At 37.1% G+C, this 21821-nt stretch overlaps 3 protein-coding genes across 5 annotated transcripts in view; 2 read left to right on the forward strand and 1 right to left on the reverse strand.

Annotated features, from left to right (window-relative positions):
* CLEC12A (C-type lectin domain family 12 member A) overlaps positions 1–11382 on the forward strand; it is a 56746-nt gene extending 45364 nt beyond the window's left edge. Inside the window, exon 7 of the mRNA XM_034935336.2 lies at positions 11273–11382. Coding sequence (XP_034791227.1) covers position 11273 — 1 coding nt within the window. The 3' untranslated portion in view covers positions 11274–11382. The remainder of the gene's footprint in view (positions 1–11272) is intronic.
* CLEC1B (C-type lectin domain family 1 member B) overlaps positions 1–21821 on the reverse strand; it is a 37994-nt gene that overhangs the window by 6730 nt on the left and 9443 nt on the right. The window contains exons 3-5 of one of the 2 annotated variants that reach the window (XM_055095377.2): positions 9947–10121; positions 8825–8893; positions 1079–1316 (exon numbers count right to left, since the gene is read on the reverse strand). The gene's annotated coding sequence lies outside the window, so the exon portion shown is untranslated. The remainder of the gene's footprint in view (positions 1–1078; positions 1317–8824; positions 8894–9946; positions 10122–21821) is intronic. The other variant, XM_008954996.5, reaches the window with a different exon arrangement.
* CLEC12B (C-type lectin domain family 12 member B) lies at positions 11371–19432 on the forward strand. Of its 2 annotated transcripts, XM_003829658.5 has the most exons (6): positions 11407–11495; positions 13426–13526; positions 15163–15381; positions 15892–16046; positions 16252–16367; positions 18972–19432. In XM_003829658.5, the coding sequence occupies exons 1-6, from the start codon at positions 11407–11409 to the stop codon at positions 19120–19122; spliced, it is 831 nt and encodes a 276-aa protein (XP_003829706.1). In that variant the 3' UTR covers positions 19123–19432. The 2 variants fall into 2 exon arrangements, with proteins under 2 accessions (XP_034791229.1, XP_003829706.1); XM_034935338.3 differs by lacking the exon at positions 13426–13526 and having other exon boundaries at positions 11371–11497.

The raw sequence follows: 21821 nt of genomic DNA on the forward strand, positions 1-21821 counted from the left end.
GGGCTAAATTAGCTGTTTCATAGTCTTGTGTTGGAAGAGATCATTCCTGATTATGACCTAGAATTTACACAACTTCTTGCATATTTCATACTTTTTTTTATTTGAAGGATCCACATGAGGCAGGCCTGATATTGCTTAGATTTAGGTATTGAAGGAAAACTATCAAATCAAGTAAAATAATACAGAGTTGGTGACTTGCTGCATTGTTCTTTAGTAGTGTTTGTGCTTTAAAGTGAGTTTCCTGGAATGGAAGAATTTTGATTTGATGAAATCACTTCATTTCAAGTACAGCGGTGCTTAGATGAATATTTGAGACTGAATGGTTCCTAGCACCTTTTCATCACAATATAATATGTATTGCACACACTTAACTTTATGAAATGGGCTTTTACATTATTTTAGCTTGCACTGAAAGTAGTTGTAAGAACAGCCATACAAAGCTAGCTGATGCATTTATTATAGGAGTATTGGGGAGGATGTTGTCTATTTTGCCATAGAGTAGCTCTTACATAGTTTTATGGCAGATTTTTATTTTTGTTAAATCGCCATGACTAGCAAAGCTTTAAGTAGTAGGCATTTACCTTATAAATAATTTGAATTCTATTTTTCTTTACTTAGCAGAGTGTTAGACTTTTCAATATAGTGATTATGTGGGCTGCAGTAGCAGATATTTTGTTTATTAACATGCCCTTTGGCATAGCCCGTAGATTTTTTTTCTCCCCTGCTATCTCCTTCACTCTGAATTTCTTGTCAATTCACTTAAAATTATCTTTCATTCTAAATTTCTTTCTCTATACTCTTCAAATTATTTTGAGAATGAGGTGAAGAATAAGCATAACACGTATAAAAGACATTCCCTGATTTTGGAAAGCCAAACTTAGTATGATTCAAATATTTTTACCAAAACTAATTCTTAATTAAAAAAAAACACATTTGAAATAAATGCCAAATTTTAAGAAAAGACTAAAAATTTTTTAAAAACATTAAATCCCAACACCATTTTTGTTGCTGTGTTTCTTATCTCAGTTAAAATATTCAGGGGTTCCCAATCATAAGCTGGGTAAATTCAGTCACTTACCATTCATCTACCACTGCTTCTGTTCTCATAACTTCTGTTTCAGCTAAAAGGGATTCTTCGCTCTCCCATCATTTATCCTCAGGCTTTTCTGGAAGATTGGGGTTGGAATGGGGTTTGATCCTCCCTCTCTTCCTTCCTTTCTACATCTACTCATCAGCAAGTCCTGAGGCTATTCTGTCACAGTAACCCCTGTCTTTCACGTTCTTTTGGTCACTGCTTTCCTTCAGTGTTTTGTTACCTAAAATATACAGAAACACTAAAAAATAATCGAATAAATAACTGTGACAAAGTAACAGAGAGAAAAGAAAATGTGTGGAGGTTATAGTACAAATGACACTTTTCCAATAAAGCTTTACTCTGTTCTCTTAGGTACCAAACAGGTACATATGAAAACTTAATTTGTTACATTAAATCAGATATGTAAAGGTAAGATCCAAGGACATTGAGACAATTTTTAAATTATTGTAAACATTTTTTGTTTATTAACAAAAACTTTAAGATGGTATTAAAGATAACAATTAGATTGCTTTGTTGAGGTTTCCACATTCTCTAGGACTTGAGCAGCTGATTTCATTATAAAACATGTCCCATGTATTTTTGTAAACCACCAGGAATCTGCCAGGATTAGTTCTTGATCCTTTAATGCTTAGAACTGCATATTTAATGCCTGAAGTAGGTTAACACTCCGCCTTTGAAGATATTCCTTTCCTATATCTCAGGCTCTGGACTTTCCATTGCTTCATTCCTCTTTCTCATTGTAATTTAACCTTGCTTTTTGGATCTTTGATCATTCCAGCCACAGTCTGAGAGTCTTATATCTTATCTGTGTTCCACAAAATATACGTTTGCCTTTCTGTGTATCCCCCCTCACATGACTTTGTGGTGTTAGAAGCAAGCTGAGTGAAGACAGAGACTCTCAGGGCCAAAGGAACTAGCCCTTGATAACATTGAGTTCTAATTTTGCTCCCTCCCCACATTCTATAAATGTAAGTTGAGTTACTCAGCAAAAATTAAGCAGAGAACTGCAGGAAAGAGAGATAGATATCACAAATGCTTCTTTTCCTTTTCCCAAATCCAGAGTCTTTGCTAGTTACCTTTTAATCACCCTCCAAGTCCCGTTATTAGCTTATTTTATTTCTGCTTCAATATTTTAACCTTGCTCGAATATCTTATTCTCTTCTCCTTTTCTTCACTAAGGAAACTATATACAGCTAAACAAAATCTTTTTTTTTTTTTTTTTTTTTGAGACTGAGTCTTGCTCTGTCGTCCAGGCTGGAGTGCAGTGGCGCCATCTTGGCTCACTGCAAGCTCCGCCTCCTGGGTTCACGCCGTTCTCCTGCCTCAGCCTCCCGAGTAGCTGGGAGTACAGGTGCCCACCACCACGCCTGGCTAATTTTTTTTGTATTTTTAGTAGAGACGCAGTTTCACCGTGTTAGTCAGGATGGTCTTGATCTCCTGACCTCGTGATCCACCCGCCTCGGCCTCCCAAAGTGCTGGGATTACAGGCTTTAGCTACCACGCCTGGCCTAAAAAAATTCTTTATTCCAAATTTCCTGATGAAATTGAATTTAAAATAAAACCTTTTATTCATTCAATATTTTACAGATTAAGAACACTCTAAATTGTCTGTTTTAAAGGAAATATTTAATGAATGTTAATTATGTTTCAGACACTGAAATTGGTGCTGAGTATTCATGGAGAAAAATCATGAGGTTAGTCTTTATGAAGCAGAGTGTTAGATTTTAGCTATGTGAACTTCTTTAAAAAAATTTACAAGTTGGGTAATGTTTTTGTGACCAGAAATATGCTGTAAGTACTTAGCTTTTGTTTATATCCATTAGCCTATGATCAAATTGGCTTTGCTCTACCTTGCTTCACCTAAGTCACAGTTTCTAAGAATCTATTAATTGATGACGTTAAGTGAGGACTTCCTGTGTTACCCGATACATATTTGTTGAATGAGTGAAGCATATATGTATGACAGACATTATAATCCCGATTTTGCATATGGGAAGAGAAGTTTAACTAATTTGAGCAAGTTTTTTTTTTTAAAACGGAGTCTCGCTCTGTCACCCAGGCTGGAGTGCAGTGGCGCGATCTCGGCTCACTGCAAGCTCCGCCTCCCGGGTTCACCCCATTCTCCTGCCTCAGCCTCCCAAGTAGTTGGGACTACAGGCGCCCGCCACCATGGCCGGCTAATTTTTTGTATTTTTAATAGAGACGGGGTTTCACCGTGTTAGCCAGGATGGTCTCGATCTCCTGACCTCGTGATCCGCCCGCCTCGGCCTCCCCAAGTGCTAGGATTACAGGCGTGAGCCACCGCACCCGGCAATTTGAGGAACTTTTTAATCATTACACTTCTTGTAAAAAGTAGTACTATTTACCCAGTTTCTAAATTCTTTCGACTACATTATGAAGTCTTTCATAGACTCCATTATCTATGTTTAAGGCTGAATAATGAGTTAAAGACACTAATAACAATGACAAGTACATGCAGTAAGAATGAAAATTAGTGGAATACGTAACATTGTGGTTAAGACTGATCAATATACAGGGATGTCCTGTATATATTTTACACATGTAAAATATGTGTAAAAGAGAAAGACAACAAGATGTTGACCACTGTGGGTGTTATAATGATTCCAGACAGAAACAAAAGGAAGTGAGTATTTTGCAACTGGTGATAGCTATTCAGAGACTTTTTAACATAAACCACTTTTAAACTAAAGCTGTTTGCCTTCGACTTACCAGGCTTTCCACAAATACTAAATACTGTTTAATTTGGTAATGGTAGGATTTCCTGTCATAGAAAAGTATAATTAATATTTTCTCCTTCATTTACAGAAAGCTTAAACGTGGATTTCAAAGTGAAATGAGCTTTTTAAAAAAGTTAATAAGCTAAACAATTAATAACTATCCGACCAAAATTACAGCAGAGCATTTGTTACAAACAGTAGGGAAACTGAAGGAAAAAATGTGTCAGTCTGCAGTCATACCGCAAAGTTGATCAGGCACATGTATACAAAACATATGTAAGTAAAATGTTAAACAATAAATAACAATGAATTGGATTAAGATTTACATTAATATTTGAAGAAAATGTAAATATTGACTAAGAGGAGAAAGGAGAAGGCAATGTTTTTCAGGCAGGGCAAACAACTGAATAAAGGTCAGGAAGTTCGAATACATGTACCTCTTGTAAAAAGCAATGCCAGGCGTCAGGCATGCTAGCTCACTCCTGTAATCCCAACACGTTGGGAGGCCAAGGTAGGAAGACTGCTTGAGCTCAGGAGTTTGAGACCAGCCTGAGCAACATGCTGAAACCCTTCCTCTACCAAAAAAATACAAAACTTAGCCGGGAGTGGTGGTGTGCACCTGTAGTCCCAGCTACTTGGGAGGCTGAGGTGGAAGGTTCACTTGAGCCCAGGAGGCAGAGGTTGCAATGAGCCAAAATTGTGCCATTGCAGTCCAGCCTGGGTGACAGAGCCAGACCATCTCAAAAAGAAATAAAAAATAAAAAATAAGCAGTACCATCTAACCTCATCTAATCCACCCAGTGTGATTGAGGGAAATAGTGTGATTAAGGTGAAATGGGAGAGGTCTGGCCCTCTTAGCAGGGTATGTGACAGGGGTGTGTCTGTCTGTTTGACTGTCATGAGCTCAAATCCCTTGTGGGAGGGAGAGCATGCAGACGGGCAGGTGCAGGAGTTGGGGTGAGCACTTTGGGCTGTGGCCCCACTGTAGTGTCTAGGGGTGGGTGCCTGGAACCCCAGTGTTACAAAGTTCTTTTAGCTCTGCCATCTGCAGACAACATAAGTGTTAACCAGCTCAGTGCCTCCTCGGCCTTTTCTCAAGGGCAGAGGGCCAGTGTGACAGCATTCTGTATTCCAAGCTCTTGTCCAGCATCCCAGAAGAAACGGGTCACACATGAACTCAAAGGATGAATGTGGGGGTTTTACTGAGTTGTGGAAGTGGCTCCTAGTGGGATGAATGGGGAGCTGGAAGGTGGATGAAATGGGAAGGTGATCTTCCTCTGGAGTTTGGCCATCCAACGGCCAAACTACTCTCTGACCACTCCCAGCCAAACTCCTCTTGGCGTTCAGAAGTTCCTCCTCTTCTCTCCTTCTCTGTCATGTCATTCCACCTTTCATCTGCTTGTCTTCTCATCTCCTCGTCTGCTCATCTGATCTGGAGCCTGGAGTTCAGGGTTTATATGGGTACAGAATAGGGGGCATGGCAGGCCAAAAGGCAACTTTTTGTGGCATGAAAACAGGAATGTCTGTCCCCATTTGGAGCTGCCAGTCTCCCAGCTTAAGGGTGGGGCACGTGCCAGGGAACCACTCTCTTCTTTATAAATATATATAAAAAACATTTCAAGTTCTAGGGTACATGTGCACAATGTGAAGGTTTGTTACATATGTATACATGTGCCATGTTGGTGTGCTGCACCCATTAACTCATCATTTACATTAGGTGTATCTCCTAATGCTATCCCTCCCCCCTCCCCCCACCCCACGACAGGCCCCGGTGTGTGGTAGGAACAACCCTCTTCTACCCAGTATTTCCCTGTCTCTTGTCTGAATCAAAGAGAAAGTGAAATGATCTAGTATATTTGAATTAAGGATTCACAGAATGTTAAGTATATCTACTATTGTACTTTCCAATTAAAATTACTATAAAACTTCATGGCAGGGACTATTAATTAATCATTTATTTGAACATATGTTTACTGATCACTGCAGATGTCCAAGGCACAATTCTATTTTCTGGGGACCAATGGTTAATGAATTATACAAGCATTTAGCTTATATTATAGTAGAAGGTGGTCAGCACAGATAGTAAAGAAACATAGAAAGCAAAGATCAAGATAATTGTATATCATGGAAAGTGTTATGAATGAAGAAAAGTGATATAATCGAGTTCTTCTGGACAGGCTCGAGCAGACCCTGGTTGTGCTCATGAGGATTGGTTTGTTTAAGCTTCACTGTCAGTGCTTGGACAATTGCCCAGGTTTCTTCCATTTTTAATATGATCCAGAATAATCCAAACTTGCTTCTACGATGACAGCTGCCATTTATTGCTCTTTCTATATGCTTTTATCAGTTATATTTGTGGCAGGAATTAAATTTATGACAGATTTACTATTAAGAAAAATAAAGCACAGAGGTTCAATAACTTGCCGAAAGCCACAGGGCAAGTAAGTGTTGCTCCAGGATTTGAATCAATTTGTCTGTCTTCATAGTGCTTCATTTTAATTGGGATATTTTATTATGCTGGTCAGGTATATTCACCTGATGGGGTAAATATATTAATACATTTCAAAATAAATTCCATCCTATATTCATCCTCTGTCTCCTTCTTGTGGCCATTTATTTTCCTTCTACTTTTAGTTTATTTTTGTTTCCTTTAAGTCTTTGATACCTCTGGCTTTCATCTTCACTTTTCCCTATTTCTTTTTTGTAAATAATTCGGAATTAATTGTCATTCTTGCCATTCTCTGGGTACTTTCCCATTTAAACCCCACTTTAAAAGTGTCCTCTGAAATAGGCATGAAATGTGAGAACAGAAAGAACAGAGTGAGAATGAATCCTTCTGTCATGTTAACTCAATATTTCTTTTAAGGTCTTCTAAATCAATAATACTTCCACATTTAATAACTGTGTTTCCATATTTTCCAAGGTGAACAATATTTTCTGACAGGTTTAATTCATGTGAGAGCAGCAAGAATTGTCAAAGGTGATTCCAAGTTTTTAGCTGAGAAACTGTACATATGGAGTGTACATTTGTTAAGATGAAGAAACACATTGGGAAAAGGTACCCATTTTTTGATGTGTTAAGCTAGAAAAATCCTATAATATATCAAAGTGAATATGCCAATAATCCATTCAGATATGTGGTCCTGTAGATCAAGCACTGGTATGGAGATAACAATTTTTGGACATTATCAATGTATGGCTGTTATCTCAAGGCACGAATCTATAAGAAATTAATTCCCATTCTGGCCATTCTCTGGGTACTATTCAATTTAGTTCATTCCAGGATAAATTTTTTTTTTTTGTTTTTTGTTTTTTAAGAAGACCAAGAATTGAACTCTAGGACACAACAACATCTTAAATTAATTTAAAGAGGAATCAGTTAATCTGAGGGAGGATTCGGTTGTGAGTGAAGCAAAAGGAAAACCAAGAGAATGGTGTCCTAGGAAACAAAGCATTTTGGAGAAGAAAGTTTGTCACGAAAAGTGAATAATCAGTTATTTAAAATTCTGTTTATACGATGTGTAAGATGAATCCTGAGAACTAGCCATTGGATGTGTTTATACTGAGGTAATGTTGACTTTAGCAGGAGTGTTTTTTAGAAATAGTGAAGGAAGGGCCAGGCGTGGTGGCTCACGCCTGTAATCTCAGCACTTTGGGAGGCCGAGGGGGACAGATCACGAGGTCAGGAGATCGACACCATCCTGGCTAACACGGTGAAACCCCGTCTCTACTGAAAATACAAAAAATTAGCCGGGCGTGGTGGCGGGCGCCTGTAGTCCCAGCTACTCTGGAGGCTGAGGCAGGGGAATGGCATGAACCTGGGAGGCGGAGCTTGCAGTGAGCCGAGATCGTGCCACTGCACTCCAGCCTGGGCGACAGAGCTAGACTCTGTCTCAATAAAAAAAAAGAAAGAATAAAAATAAAAAAAGAAAAAAAAGAAATAGTGAAGGAAAAAGCCTAATTAGAATAGGTTTGGAAAGATCATAGAGAAATTTTTGAACCCATTTGTTGTTAAGAAAATTAGAGAAATGGAGTGATCATGTGTATGGTGTTACGGTGAACAAAAGATGGCTTCTGCTTGTTTTAACATAGGAGATATTATATCATCTTTGGAAGTGAACATAAGTGAACAAGTAGAGATGAAAAAAATGGAAAAATTGATAGAAAGAGAAAAAGAAGGAAAATTACAAGCTTGAAATCTTTAAGGAGATAGGTGGATGGATTTTAATATACAGATGGAGATTGATCTTAGATGAGGTAGTATAATTCAACCACTGTTGAAAAGAATACTACCTCATATACTGATGTAGATGTTTTGGTATATTTGACTAGTGAAACAGAGAAAACTTCTTTCTGAATTTCTTTTTTTTCTTAAGATAATGTTAATGGAAAAGCCAGGTTATCCGTTGAGTTTGTAGAAAGAGAAGACAGAAAGAAATTTGAGAGTTTGAGAAAGAAAAAGAGATTGGGAATAATCTTTTAGGAGATTTGCAGAACAGATTGATTAGTAAGAGTGCTGAGAAGTTACATTTCAAAAACGTAAGATAAAACCAGTTAATATGATCACATTCAGCTACTTGAATGTATGCACAGAGTAGGTAGGGTTGGATTTAAACAAGCTGCATTTTCTAGATGCTTATGATGAATGAAGAGGTAAGCAAGGAAGTTGTAGCTGTGGGTAAGAAAACGATTTTTATAATTGGCCCTGGTAAGTGGTGCATGCTGGGTATAATAGGAAATGAGACATGAGGGATTGACAACAATGAGAAGTTGGCATGGTCAGTGAAGTTGCTATCTCAGTGGGCACTGAAATGCTGTAGAGTGTAGAATACCCAGAGAGAGTGGGCTGGAAACATAGGAGGTGGAGATCAGAGAGTGAAATATCTGAAACAGATCATGGAAGAATTTCTCATATTGGAAATGAAATTGTCTGCACTCTAGTGCAGTGCTGTTCAATAGCCATGTTGCTAATAATGGAAATGTTATTTACCTGCACTGTCCAATTGCATAGCCAATGCCACCTGTGGCTGTTAAGTACCTGAAGTATGACTAGTGTGACCTAGGAAATAAATTTTAAATTTAATTTAATTTTAATTAATTTAAGTTTAAATAGCAATTATATGCCTAGTGATTACTACGGTGAATAGCCTAGCTCTAAACTAGGATCATCTAGTGGGTGACTGATTTTTGTGTGTGAGCAACTGATTTCTGAGTGTGGGTAAGGTTATTGGAGGCAAATTCAAGAACTGAGAGCCCATAGTATTGGAATTATCACCTACCTGAATGTCGAAATCACATGATAATCATGATAGGAGTAGAGATCAATAAGATTTAAGATAGTTGAAAAAATAATGGAGAAATAAGGAGAATTTGGTAAATGACTGCAACAAAGTGAGTTTTTAAATAGTGTAACTGATAAAATAAGCTACAGAAATGCTGTAAGTTTTTAAGGGAGAAAAGTATATAAAGAAATGTCTAAATTAATATGATCATACACTAATAATGATAGATGATATAGCTTTTTGGATCATAATAATAGAAAGTATGTGAGAAGTGTTATCAATCTTCTCTTAGAAATAATTAGGAATCAGGTGACATTCTTCATCATTGTTCAAGCTAAGCATCATTTCATGGATAGTGAGAAGTTAATACTTTGTTAGGAAGCTTTAAGGTATGTGAAAGAATTAAGGAAATGAGGATGAAAACCCAGTTTTTGCAAAATCTGGTGAAAGTCATGAGACGTGAGGCCAGCCAGACTTCCTGAATCGAGTGGGGACTCAGGGAACTTTCCTGTCTTACAAGAGGATTGTAAAACGCACCAATCAGTGCCACGTAAAACGCACCAATCAGTGCTCTGTAAAACGCACCAATCAGCAGGATTCTAAAAGTAGCCAATTGCGGTGAGGATTGAAAAAAGGTCAGTCTGATACGACAGAAACGGAACATGGAAGGGGACAGTAAGGAAATAAAAGCTAGCCACCCCAGCCAGCAGCAGCAACCCGCTTGGGACCCCTTCCATGCTGTGGAAGGTTTGTCACCTTGCTCTTCACAATAAACCTTGCTACCACTCAGTCTTTGGGTCCATGCCATCTTTAAGAGGTGTAACGCTCACCGCAAAGGTCCGCGGCTTCATTCTTGAAGTCAGCGAGACCAGGAACCCACCGGCAGGAACCAACTCCGGACATGGACCAGAACAGAGATAGAAAACCATTCTTAATTTCTTATTTTTGTAATCATCTATTTAAACTGGTCCTCATGTCAATGGTCTCTGCCTTTTCTTAATTCACCTAGAATAGTAAACATAAGCATAGATTTATTATTTGTTTCAATATTTTTGATAGTGGAGTTTTATTGATATATGACTTAGAGCCTCCAAACATTTTTTTGATTATTTCATCAATTTGAAAAAAAAAAAAACAAAAAACATGAACAAGTAACATATGTATATTTAGGTGTTTAGAGATCATGCACAGCGTTCCTAAAGAGAAAGTTTTTACATTGCCTTTCTGCATCTGCTTCACAGCTGTGGGGTGAGTGCACCTCACGCTGGACACCTTTGACTAAGATAATCTCCACACAGATATGAACCTTGGAAGTTTTAGATCACTCCCCACTCATCTGAAACCACAAAACTCATACCCAATCCTTCCCCTAAGTACAGTTATCTAATCTTCTGCCTCTCCCCAAAGGAAAGCTTTAGAGGAGATTCCTTAATTTCGTCACTCATATATAGCGCTCCCCCCATATTTTCCTGGGTTCTGTATTAACTACATATTGCTGCTGTAACAAATTACCACAGATGTATTAACTTCCGGTAGTTATCTTTTTAAAATCTTGTCCTGTGTATTCCTTGCTGTCTGCAGGATTATCCCAGGGTTGCTGTTCTGTTAGGAACTTTCCCAACCATGCCAGAAGAGGGCACTCCCATTCATACTCACGTTAAGTAGCTAAGTAGCTATCAGTTTCTTCTCCATGCCCCATTACCAACACCATGTCTCTCTCTCTCTGTCTCTCTCTCTCTGTCTCTCTCTCTCTCACACACACACACACGTTTGAATTTTCTATAATAGCAGCCAGGTGTGTGGCACAGCTCTTTCTGTCTTAATGTGTGTCTCTCTGCTTAATATCTAATGTGGCTGAGAATAAACTAGAACCAATGTCTCCAGGCAGATTAGCTAGCCTTAGATAGATGTAAAGAAGACAACCTGACTCTTTTCTGAAACATTCAGAGCATCCTCTACCCCGAGGATCATGGGAATTCCCTCATGTTCCTCCTGCTCTGCCTCAAGCACCCCTTCTTTGCTGCACGGCAAGAAACAGTTCTGACAGAACAGACAGTTTGAGATCTGTAACATTCTAATGAGAATATCTCTAAGGAGAATATTTGGCTTTTCTCACTTTCTCTGTAGAGAAACAAATTGTCATTCTTCTCTTACAGAGGGGCAGTGGAGTGTGTCTGGGTCAGCTGAGTGACTACATCAAAGCTCCCAGCCTTGAAAAACACATGCTGTTCCCAGGCCTCAAGATATTGAAACACTAATTAGATAATTTAAAGTAGCGTTTTCTTCTACAATGTCTGAAGAAGTGACCTATGCGACACTCACATTTCAGGATTCTGCTGGAGCAAGGAATAACCGAGATGGAAATAACCTAAGAAAAAGAGGTAGGAGTTCAGAGAAGACCAGCTGGGTCCTTGGGGGAGTGGACAGGTGTTAAATGCTTTAATACTGGCGTTAAAGACAGTGTGCTGTGAAATCTCCAAAATGGGGACAAATAGTTGTGGAATGTATTAGAAAAGTGAGTGTTCCCAAGGTTGAAGTGAAAATATGTGGCTTTCAGAACCTCTTTAAAGTTGTGTGATATCACACAGTCAGAAAAATTCTGACTGCACATGCCAGAAATTGAGCTTGGGGAATTAGAGATTTCTTCTTATGAATATAATCCTTGATATTTATACCTTGTTAGAGATGCCAGGAGGATATTCTTTCAGAAACCAGATTGGAGGCTTCTAAAATAGAGAAGGTAGAGGACGTTTTTCTTTTAGATGATGTAACTTACTTAAGAGAAAACTGGAAGATGAGTGAGTGGATTTGAAATGGATCAGAGCTAGTTTTTCTTTTGTCGGTATTTTTTCAAATTTTAGGATAGTTGAAATCCGAGTATAATTTGTAATGTTGAACCAGTAATAATAGTATCTGGGTAGTATTTTATGTACATTATATACAGATATAATTGTAATGAAAATCCACAATAATATTCGAATATTAGTATTTTCTCCATTACATAGATGAAAAAACTGAGGGTGAGAGAAATTAGATAATTTAAGCAAGCTCACACAACTGCTATGTGGGGAAGCCCAGTCTCAGCTGGTCCTCAGCTCTGAGGACCTCAATTCTCTTATGACTAATTGGAAAAATAGCAGTCTCCATGGTCAAGACTCTGATTTAATATGTAAGACCACATCTCTTATTTTCAGATATGTTAACTATCCAGGTTCTCCTGAATCATGTCAGTCATCTGAACTACTTTCTCCTGCCCTCTAGATTTATCTTTACATTTTGTGTGGTGCATGACATTTGAGGGAAGGATATTTACAAAAAGCCGATGGGAATAGACTTTGCATATGTCTAATAAATGTGGTCACACATTTTTGCCTTGTTTTGTTTTACTTTTTAATTCTAATTCTAACCTGTGAGGAAAAAGGAGGTGTGGATATGGTGCATATCACAGTGTACCTACAGTCTGTCATGCTGTATCTAAAACATTGCGCTAGATGTTATTTGGGCCTAAATCAAGGGATATGAAGCTAAGGAAAACATGACAACCATTGATATTTTAAACAACAACAATGACTAGGATGCTAACGGCTTTCTGGTCTATTCTGCTGTTTGTAGGTTAGACTGCACATTCTTTCCTTCTTTCATTCAGTATTCATTCATTATTTATTAGGTGATAAATAGCATGAATAATAGATAAGTTATTGTTAACAGGTAAAAGATACTTTAAAAAGTCGAATCCACTTTTACAAGGCAGATAGAACATGTGCCTTATAGAGACTTTTGAGCTCAAGAGCTTGAGGTGTCTCCTACTGTCAGCATCATCCAGAAAAGCAGTTTTTAGATCTCTCATTTATGAATTCAATAAACTTGAGGAAGAAAAGTGGGCAATTATGTAAAACAAAAACCTTGAAATTAGGAGAAGCTTCCTTTTTATTTTATTATTATTATACTTTAAGTTTTAGGGTACATGTGCACAATGTGCAGGTTAGTTACATATGTATACATGTGCCATGCTGGTGTGCTGCACCCATTAACTCGTCATTTAGCATTAGGTATATCTCCTAAAGGTATCCCTCCCCCCTGCCCCCACGAAGCTTCCTCTTAAAGTGAAGGAGAGCGGTGGAGAAATGGAGGGGAACCAAGGATGGCACCCTCATTGCACTTCATATTAGGTATTTTCTAAATGAGGGCATTAAAGAAGCAAGAAAGAAACGTTAGTATCGGGAAGCTCCCTAAGTGGGAGAAATAAACAAACCAAAGTGAAACAAGCGCAAAGCAGTTCTGTGTGCTGACTGCTCTGTTGGCTTTCTCCGGGGCATCCAGCTCCATCTCCCATTTGGCGTCACGCTGCCCTGGGTCTGCTAACTCTTTGCCTGATGTTGCTGATTGGGCTGGTGACGTTGGGGATGATGTGTAAGTATATCAGCATCAAACCCAACAAAGGCAACTAGAAAACATATTGTAAACCATGTACTTTCAGCTTGGATTGTAGATGGCTCCTAGCATCCTGAATCGTCTGATACTTTTCTGCTGTCTCATATCTCTCCTATTCGTCATATCTTCCCAAAAAACCAGCAAAAGACATTATCAGGATTTGGTTCTAAATTCATTGTTTTATCTTGATAAGCTAAACTGGACTTAGACAAAGACTCTGTTTCTAGTTATTCATTAGAATAAAGTGCCTCTTTTCTGCCTAGACACACATTCACTTATCATTCCAATGCTGAGAAATAAAGTCAAGAAATATGTATTGAAGGAAGTGCTTGCTATTTTATTTACCTGAAATACTTAACACTAGACTAGGTTCAGTCTGCTTACATGAGACTTCTCTAGTGGAGAGAAATCTTCCAAGTAGCCGCAGCAGCCTGATTTCTATGAATGAGAAAGACATATAAACAAAGAGGAAGAGTGGCCTGATACACCTTACCAAGTAAGAGAGTTGAACCATCTCCACATGACAATGGAATCTCCACTCTCAAGCACCACAGCCACAAAGGAACATTCTATGGATTCTGACCCATCCTCGGGAAGTTGGGGATGAACATGGTAGGGAGTTCTTGAGTAATGAGAAAAACATCCTGAAAATACAAACTTTATAGGGTTGTTAAGTATATGGTATACAGAGTAGTGAATTGGCATGGTATTCACTTACAGGGAACTCATAGTCAAGAAAGTTAATTTGCTGAATGATACTAACATCTCCTCTGCTACATTCATTTCTTTTTAATGATTTAATGGATAATTTTTTAAGATTTAATGGATAATTAGGATTTGGACATATCTTTGTCAACATAAAAAGAGACTAATGATGTACCTTGCTCTTTTGAAAAGGAATATGATGTTCAAGCAGCAGTAACAGATATTCTGGAGCCAATCAGTATGAGGATTAGCAGCTGATCTTCTAAAATAATATATATTTAAAAATTAAGTGAAAATGCAATAATGTATGTCCATTGGTTCGATATAGAAGGGTGACATTTCTTTTCTAAAATTTAGTGCTTTTGGTGCAGTGGTTCTTAAATTTGTTGTGCTGATGAAGCACCTTAAATGCTTATGAAAAGGGCATATTTCATGGACCCACGACCAGAAATGGTCTGATATGCCATTAAGATCTGCTTTTTCTTTTCTTTTGGTAGACAAGCATCTCAGGTCATCTGCAGAGTTTGAGATATCCATTGTCCCAAAGAATGCTGTTTTCATTAAAACAACAATTACATCATCTATCTCCAAATAAAATAAAACAAAAATAAAAAAATTTCATGAAAATGAGTGGCAGAATGACTGGCCCTTCCTTAGATGTGATGTCAGAAATATATAATTATTAAATCATTATTATAATATAGTGCAATAATAAAAATGTAAATAAAATTATAAAGAACTATAAATAATTTGGAATAGAAAGGCATCTGGTTTGTTTCTTGCATGATACCACAAATACTAAGAGCTACTAATAAATCTTGAACAATTAAGAAATGCTTCTGTCACGAGAATTATCTACAGTTATAAGAATAGAAGAATATATGAACTTGTCTCCTGTCATGTCTTGGAGTTTTGCAGATATCTAATGACATTAACTCAGATTCAGAGAAATTGAGTCAACTTCAGAAAACCATCCAACAGCAGCAGGATAACTTATCCCAGCAACTGGGCAACTCCAACAACTTGTCCATGGAGGAGGAATTTCTCAAGTCAAAGATCTCCAGTCTACTGAAGAGGCAGGAACAAATGGCCATCAAACTGTGCCAAGAGCTAATCATTCATACTTCAGGTAATCAGACTTAGTCCTGCTGACCAGTCAGATGGCATATGTTACCCTGGTCTAAGTTGATCACATGTACCACCTCAGAGTATTGAGAGAGTTATGTCATCCAGTGAACCTTAATGATGTTGCACTAAATTTACACACAGCAAGGAAATATACAAATTCATTTAATATTTTTGAAACCACAGGCAAATTTGGGAAGTATCTTGGAATGATATCAATCTGGATACTTCAACCCCTCATTTTATTAACTATTTCTAGGTGATCATGTTGCTCTGAAAGCTTAAAGGCATAGCTGGTAATTCTGAGGTCAGAAGACTAAGCCATGAAAAGAGAATCCCTGTTGCCCCAACCCATAACCAGGGGTCACTTTATTTTCAGAGGCTTCTAAAGCAGTATGCTTTCAGGGTGCAGGCTCTCAGTCCCTATTGTTCAATTACATGATTTTGTTTCAAAGCCTTCTCCAGTCACTCTAGAGTCTTCAGTTTATATTATTGGGTATAATTTCCTTTTCAGACCACAGATGTAATCCATGTCCTAAGATGTGGCAATGGTACCAAAATAGTTGCTACTATTTTACAAAAAATGAGGAGAAAACCTGGGCTAACAGTAGAAAGGACTGCATAGACAAGAACTCCACCCTAGTGAAGATAGACAGTTTGGAAGAAAAGGTAGGATTGAGTCTCATTCTCTAGTTATAGACATTATCCATACAATGAGAGAGAAATAAATAAAATATCTGATTCATATGATGGAAATTCAGTGCATCTTGAATTAGAATTAATACATGAATTTAATGAATGTCCTCATCTATCTTAACTCTGCAAACTGGAATGTGGCGCTCACGTAAAACTTTTCCTCTGTTTTCTCTCTTAGGATTTTCTTATGTCACAGCCATTACTCATGTTTTCGTTCTTTTGGCTGGGATTATCATGGGACTCCTCTGGCAGAAGTTGGTTCTGGGAAGATAGCTCTGTTCCCTCTCCATCCTTGTATGTCTCTAACTATTGAGGGTAAACACAAGCTTTCCATGGAATCCTGGGAAAATTAATAATGATTGTGAGAATTATAAATACAGACATAAAAAGAGGAGTACAACATACTGAGAAAAGAGCTCCAGTAACAAATATTGAAAGGAGATATAGTTCATTTCATCTCTGTGACAAATTTATAGCAAGGCACTGAATTTTATCTTTTGGTAGAAATGTGTTTATTTAACACACACACACACCTAATACTACATTCAAAGTATTTTATAAATACTAACCCTTGAAAAAAGCACTGTTATATTCCCATTTTATAGGTAGAAATATTATAATAGAGAGATTAAGTAACTTGCCTGAGGTCACTCAGCTCATAAATTGCACTTTAGGGATTGTGCACTCAGTCACTCAGCTATTCTGACTCTCCAGCACCTACAATCCAAAAGGGTGCTGCTGGTCATAAGAACACATATCAACACATTTATTTATACTAAATAACTGTCAACCATTTTCTAACAAAAAGTAAGACTGAATTGACTGATTAGTTCAACAATTAGTGTCATGCTGAGGACTTGCCAATTACAATATACGGCAAGTGTCTTTTATGAATTAAAATGAACTAAACTTTCCACTTCAGGGTTTGGATGAAACTATTTAAAGGACAAATAGAATATATAACACTTTGAAAATTTCAATTTTTGTAACTATTTAAAGTTATGAAAAAATAGACGTCAACAAAAATGTGTAAGGGGATATTAGGTTTGCTAAATTCTTTCACAGACTATAAAACAAAAAATTTTGAGGAACACCTCTCATCATAACTACATTTAAATGAAACAACTGTATTAATATTTTAAATATAATAGTATTTTTCTATTAGATAAAATTTAAGATCATTGGCATCTTAATGGATTTTTAAACTTTTTATTGATACATAAAAGATGTATATGTTTTGGGGTATATGTGATAATTTGATACATTCAGATAGTGTGTAAAGATCAAATAAGTGGAATTGGGATATTGATCACTTTAAATATTTATCTTTTCTTTATGCTAGGAGCATTCAAATTATTATTTTCTCATTATTGTGAAATGTACAGTAGATTATTGTTAATTGTATTCACCCTAATAATCTATGAAACACTAGGTCTTACTTCTTCTATCTAACAGAATATTTGTATTCATAATGGCTTTTTATCTACCTTCCTCCCCCAACAAATCATTATCCACCCCCCTCCCTCCTGTTTCACTCTTTAAAGCATGTTGTCAACGTTTTCTTAAACTGAATAATAATCACTCATCTTCTGTCAAAGATGCCATGCTTCAGCTGTGACTCAGCAGTTCCTTAAATCACAAACAATGGTAGGTCTATTATTTTCTCCCTGGATACACTTTATCTTCATCCATTTCCCAATGTTTCGTCATGGCTATTTCTACTCAAACACTAATTCCCCATTCTCTAATCACCATTATTAATCATATCAAGTCAATTAGTTTGGTTTCACACTAATAATAATGACAAAAAGCACATGCAGAGTAATACACGAACAAAAAAAGTGACAGTTACTTTTTTGTGACAAGAGCAATATTGGGTATGAACTGATTAATATTAATCTGAGGTGTTGCTACTAGACTGAGGGTTTCCAGGAGTAGTACTGTGACATCATGTAAACACATTCAGTTTTCATGTTGGAATCTAAGATGTGTCCCTTCTCCCAAAGGGATTTTAATCATTCTTGGCCTCTCTACTCACTCTTAATCAAAGTGTGGAGGAGGTGGCCCCCACAGCAGGGTTTGGAACCCACAGACCCTGGCCCCTGAGACATGCAGCTGTCAGATAAGCCAGCATGTCAAACACAGGTTAGAGAGACTGAGCTTCCAGATTGCATAGCCATTTCCTTGACTACTGAGTAAAGGCCAAGGCTAAGATTTAGTAAGCCTAGCCCTGAAGCAAGAAAAGAATATGGCAGTGTAATGCAGGTCATTTAGAAAAAAACAATGTTGGGCACAAAGAAAATTTAGATCTGACAAGTATAATTTTCTAAAGACATTATTTCATGATTAACATCAATTTCTTAGCAGAGGAAGTGAATACTATTGTCAGAACCATATCTATATAGTCATTCATTTCCTCTTTTAACGTCTGTCTTGTTGTCTTTTTACCCACCACATATGTATAACTATGTGAAAAGTTATATTTGTGCATAGTAAAATGTAATAACTTTTTACAACAGAATGTGATTTTATTTTTATGTTTTTCTTCATAAGGTCCCAAAGAACTTCAAGTACTTCTAATATAAGCTGAACTGAGTAGATTTCATTAATGGAATTCCATATTTATGAAGGAAATACAAATTCTCAGTCCAGGATTTAAGTATTTCTCTTAAAGAATTCTACCTGGGATCATGATTAACTTAAAATAAAGAACCCAGATGTGCCAGCTCTGGGCAGATTTTGTGTCAGCTTTAGGCAGCTTCAGATTTTGAAGCTTTGTGGAGGCAGAAGTCTCTCCATATTCAGATACATGCATTGGCTGTAAGAGCAACTGAGGGCACTAAATAGTGATCACGTTTCAAATACAGAATTTATAATTAATTTTAAATTAATTTTCAGATTTAGTACTAAAGAACTTGACCAGATCAATGGATCCAAAGGATGTGCTTATTTTCAAAAAGGAAATATTTATATTTCTCGCTGTAGTGCTGAAATTTTTTGGATTTGCGAGAAGACAGCTGCCCCAGTGAAGATTGAGGATTCGGATTAGTATGCTTCTTCCAAATTCTCCAAGAAGTAAGAGACTTGTGAGTAAGCCCATATGAGGAAAGAGGAAACTACGGTACCAGAGCCAAACCAGCTTTTAAAATGACTGTGTATTTACATTATCAGACAAATGAACTTGTTTAACAGAACATTCTCCAGTTCCTTGTCTGACGTCTTCTGATTTGATGTTATTATTCGGTCTTAAAATTATACCTGGGGACCAAGGGGAATAGCCATACTATGGCCCTATGATTGTCTCAGAATCATTTCACTGAATTTCTTTGCTCTCTCAAATAAAGACTCCTTTCTTTCATTATTATTATACTGTCACATGTGCACTAGGGTGATATTTAAATATTTAAAAACTAGGGTGATATTTAAATATTTAAAAACACAGGCCACAGCACTAGAACAAGGTCCAAGAGATGCCTGTTGTGATAGTTGCTGGGTCATGTGGAGGTCTGGGGGATCCCAGGCTAAGGGTCCAGGTAGCTGGGGCTGCAGCACTGTATCAACTGATTTGGAAATATTTTATTTTAGCAAATGTTTGTACCACTGTGAACCAGCTAAGTGTCACCCTGCACTTGCAAAATAGCTTTTCTTCTCCAACAACCCTATGAAAATAAATATTCTTATTAATCTTTAAAATTTAGATAATTTATAATCTAGGCATAAGAATTTAATATTTACTTTTTTTTTTGAGACACTGTCTCACTCTGTTGCCTAGGCTGTAGTATTGTGATGTGATTGGCTCACTGCAGCCTCAATCTCCTGGGCTCAATCGATCCTCCCACCTCAGCCTCCCGAATAGCTGGGACCACAGGCATGCAACACCATGCTCAGCTAATTTTTGTATTTTTTTGTAGAGATGAGGTTTCACCATGTTGCCCAGGCTGGTCTCAAACACCTAGGCTCAAGCTATCTGCCAGCCTCAGCCTCCCAAAATCCTGGGATTACAGGTGTGAGCCACTGCCCCTGGCCAATATTTATGTGTTTGTCATTTATTTAAATTAGTAATATTGATGTTATTGATTTTGTAATCTGGGTATTATTATAAAAATATATTCTCTTACAATTGATATTTTGTTTCCCTCAGAAAAGTCCTAATAAACTGTTTGAAGACATCAAAATAGAAGAACCATTATCTTTAATTATTTAGACCTTTCCTGAATCACAGTTTGTCAGTGTTCCTGCACACTAGATGCTAAATATTGTAAATCTAGGGTTCAAGATTTTTCCTGGAACAAAATTGCTGATTTCAGAATACTGGTAAAGGATGTAGTTTTCCATTTATCTTCACATAGTTCCATAGCTATATATAGGAAGAAAATAATGGTAAATTAGCCTTTGATACTGATTTTGCTAGATCAGAAATCTAGAATTTACTGGAAAATTGATATAATCTAAATTCAAAGTTAGATGCATTTCAATACTTTGACAGTCCTTTGAAACTACAACTTCATACATACCACCTAGTAGCTTCTTATTCTCTAAATATTTAAAATTATCAACTAATCAATGTTTTATATATGCACCAACAGAAACTCTAGAACAAAGGAAAAATGTCAAGTGTGAAAACTTAGTAAAAATTACAAACAATATATTTAAGCACAACTTTTTAAATACAGACAATTATCATAGTTCAAGTAAACAGAGTTTCTTAGTTCTTATACGGGATTCAAACATAAGTTATATACACATGGATTAAAGAAGAAACTTGATTCTTTCATTTCTCTTTAGCAGTTTGCCCCTGGCATTCTCACAAAGATAAAATTATTTCTTAAAGGTCAAAATCTCTGCCTCTGCCTCTCACACATTTGGGTTTCATTTTATTCCCATGAGAAAAATAAGTTCTTTCATTCTTCTATTTCTAATTAAAAAACCTACTTTTAATAATTAAAATACCTTAATTGGTTATTTTGTTCCTATTAAGAAGTTACAGGTTTTTTTTTTTCTGGTATCTTGTGTATTTTAATTCTTACTTCATTAAACTCTTTTACACTCATTCAAAGAAAATTTCTGTTTCTGACCTTACAGTGCTCTGGATCTTGATCAGCTCTTATTCCTAAGAGCTCCCTCCCTGCTGCCCTGCTATCATCATATTATCCCTGACAACCTCTACGGTAGATGCATAAATCCAGAGTTCTCAAGATTCACTAGCCCTTTGTGTCAGAATACTTCATCCTTTGATTCTGATAACTTAGCTTATGAGACAGGGCTTGTTTCCAGAAATTTTCATCTCTTTCTTTTTCTTTCTTTCTTCCTCTCCTACTGCCCCAACACCCTCTCCAGTCAAAATCCCTGAGATATTTTATTTATATATACAGGTATATACAAATGGTATATTTTTAGGGGAAAGACCATTGATATGGTTTGGATCTGTGTCCTTACCAAATCACATGTCAAGATGTAATCCCCAGTGTTGGTTGTGGGGCCTGGTGGGAGGTGATTGGGTTATGGGAGCAGATTTCTCATGAATGAGTTAGCACCATCTTCTTGGTGCTGTTCTTATGACAGCGAGTTCTCGCAAGATCTGGTTGTTTAAAAGTGTGTAGCATCCCCACCAACCCCACCCCACACCCTCTCTCCTGCTCCTGCTCCAGCCGTGTGAAGTACCCACCCCTCCTTCATCTTCCACCATGACTGTAAGTTTCCTGAGGCCTCCCCAGAAGCCCAGCAGTTTCCAGCATCATTCTTCCTGTA

Source organism: Pan paniscus, chromosome 10 (genome assembly GCF_029289425.2).
Source record: "Pan paniscus chromosome 10, NHGRI_mPanPan1-v2.0_pri, whole genome shotgun sequence".
In the NCBI taxonomy this organism is placed as follows: domain Eukaryota; kingdom Metazoa; phylum Chordata; class Mammalia; order Primates; family Hominidae; genus Pan; species Pan paniscus.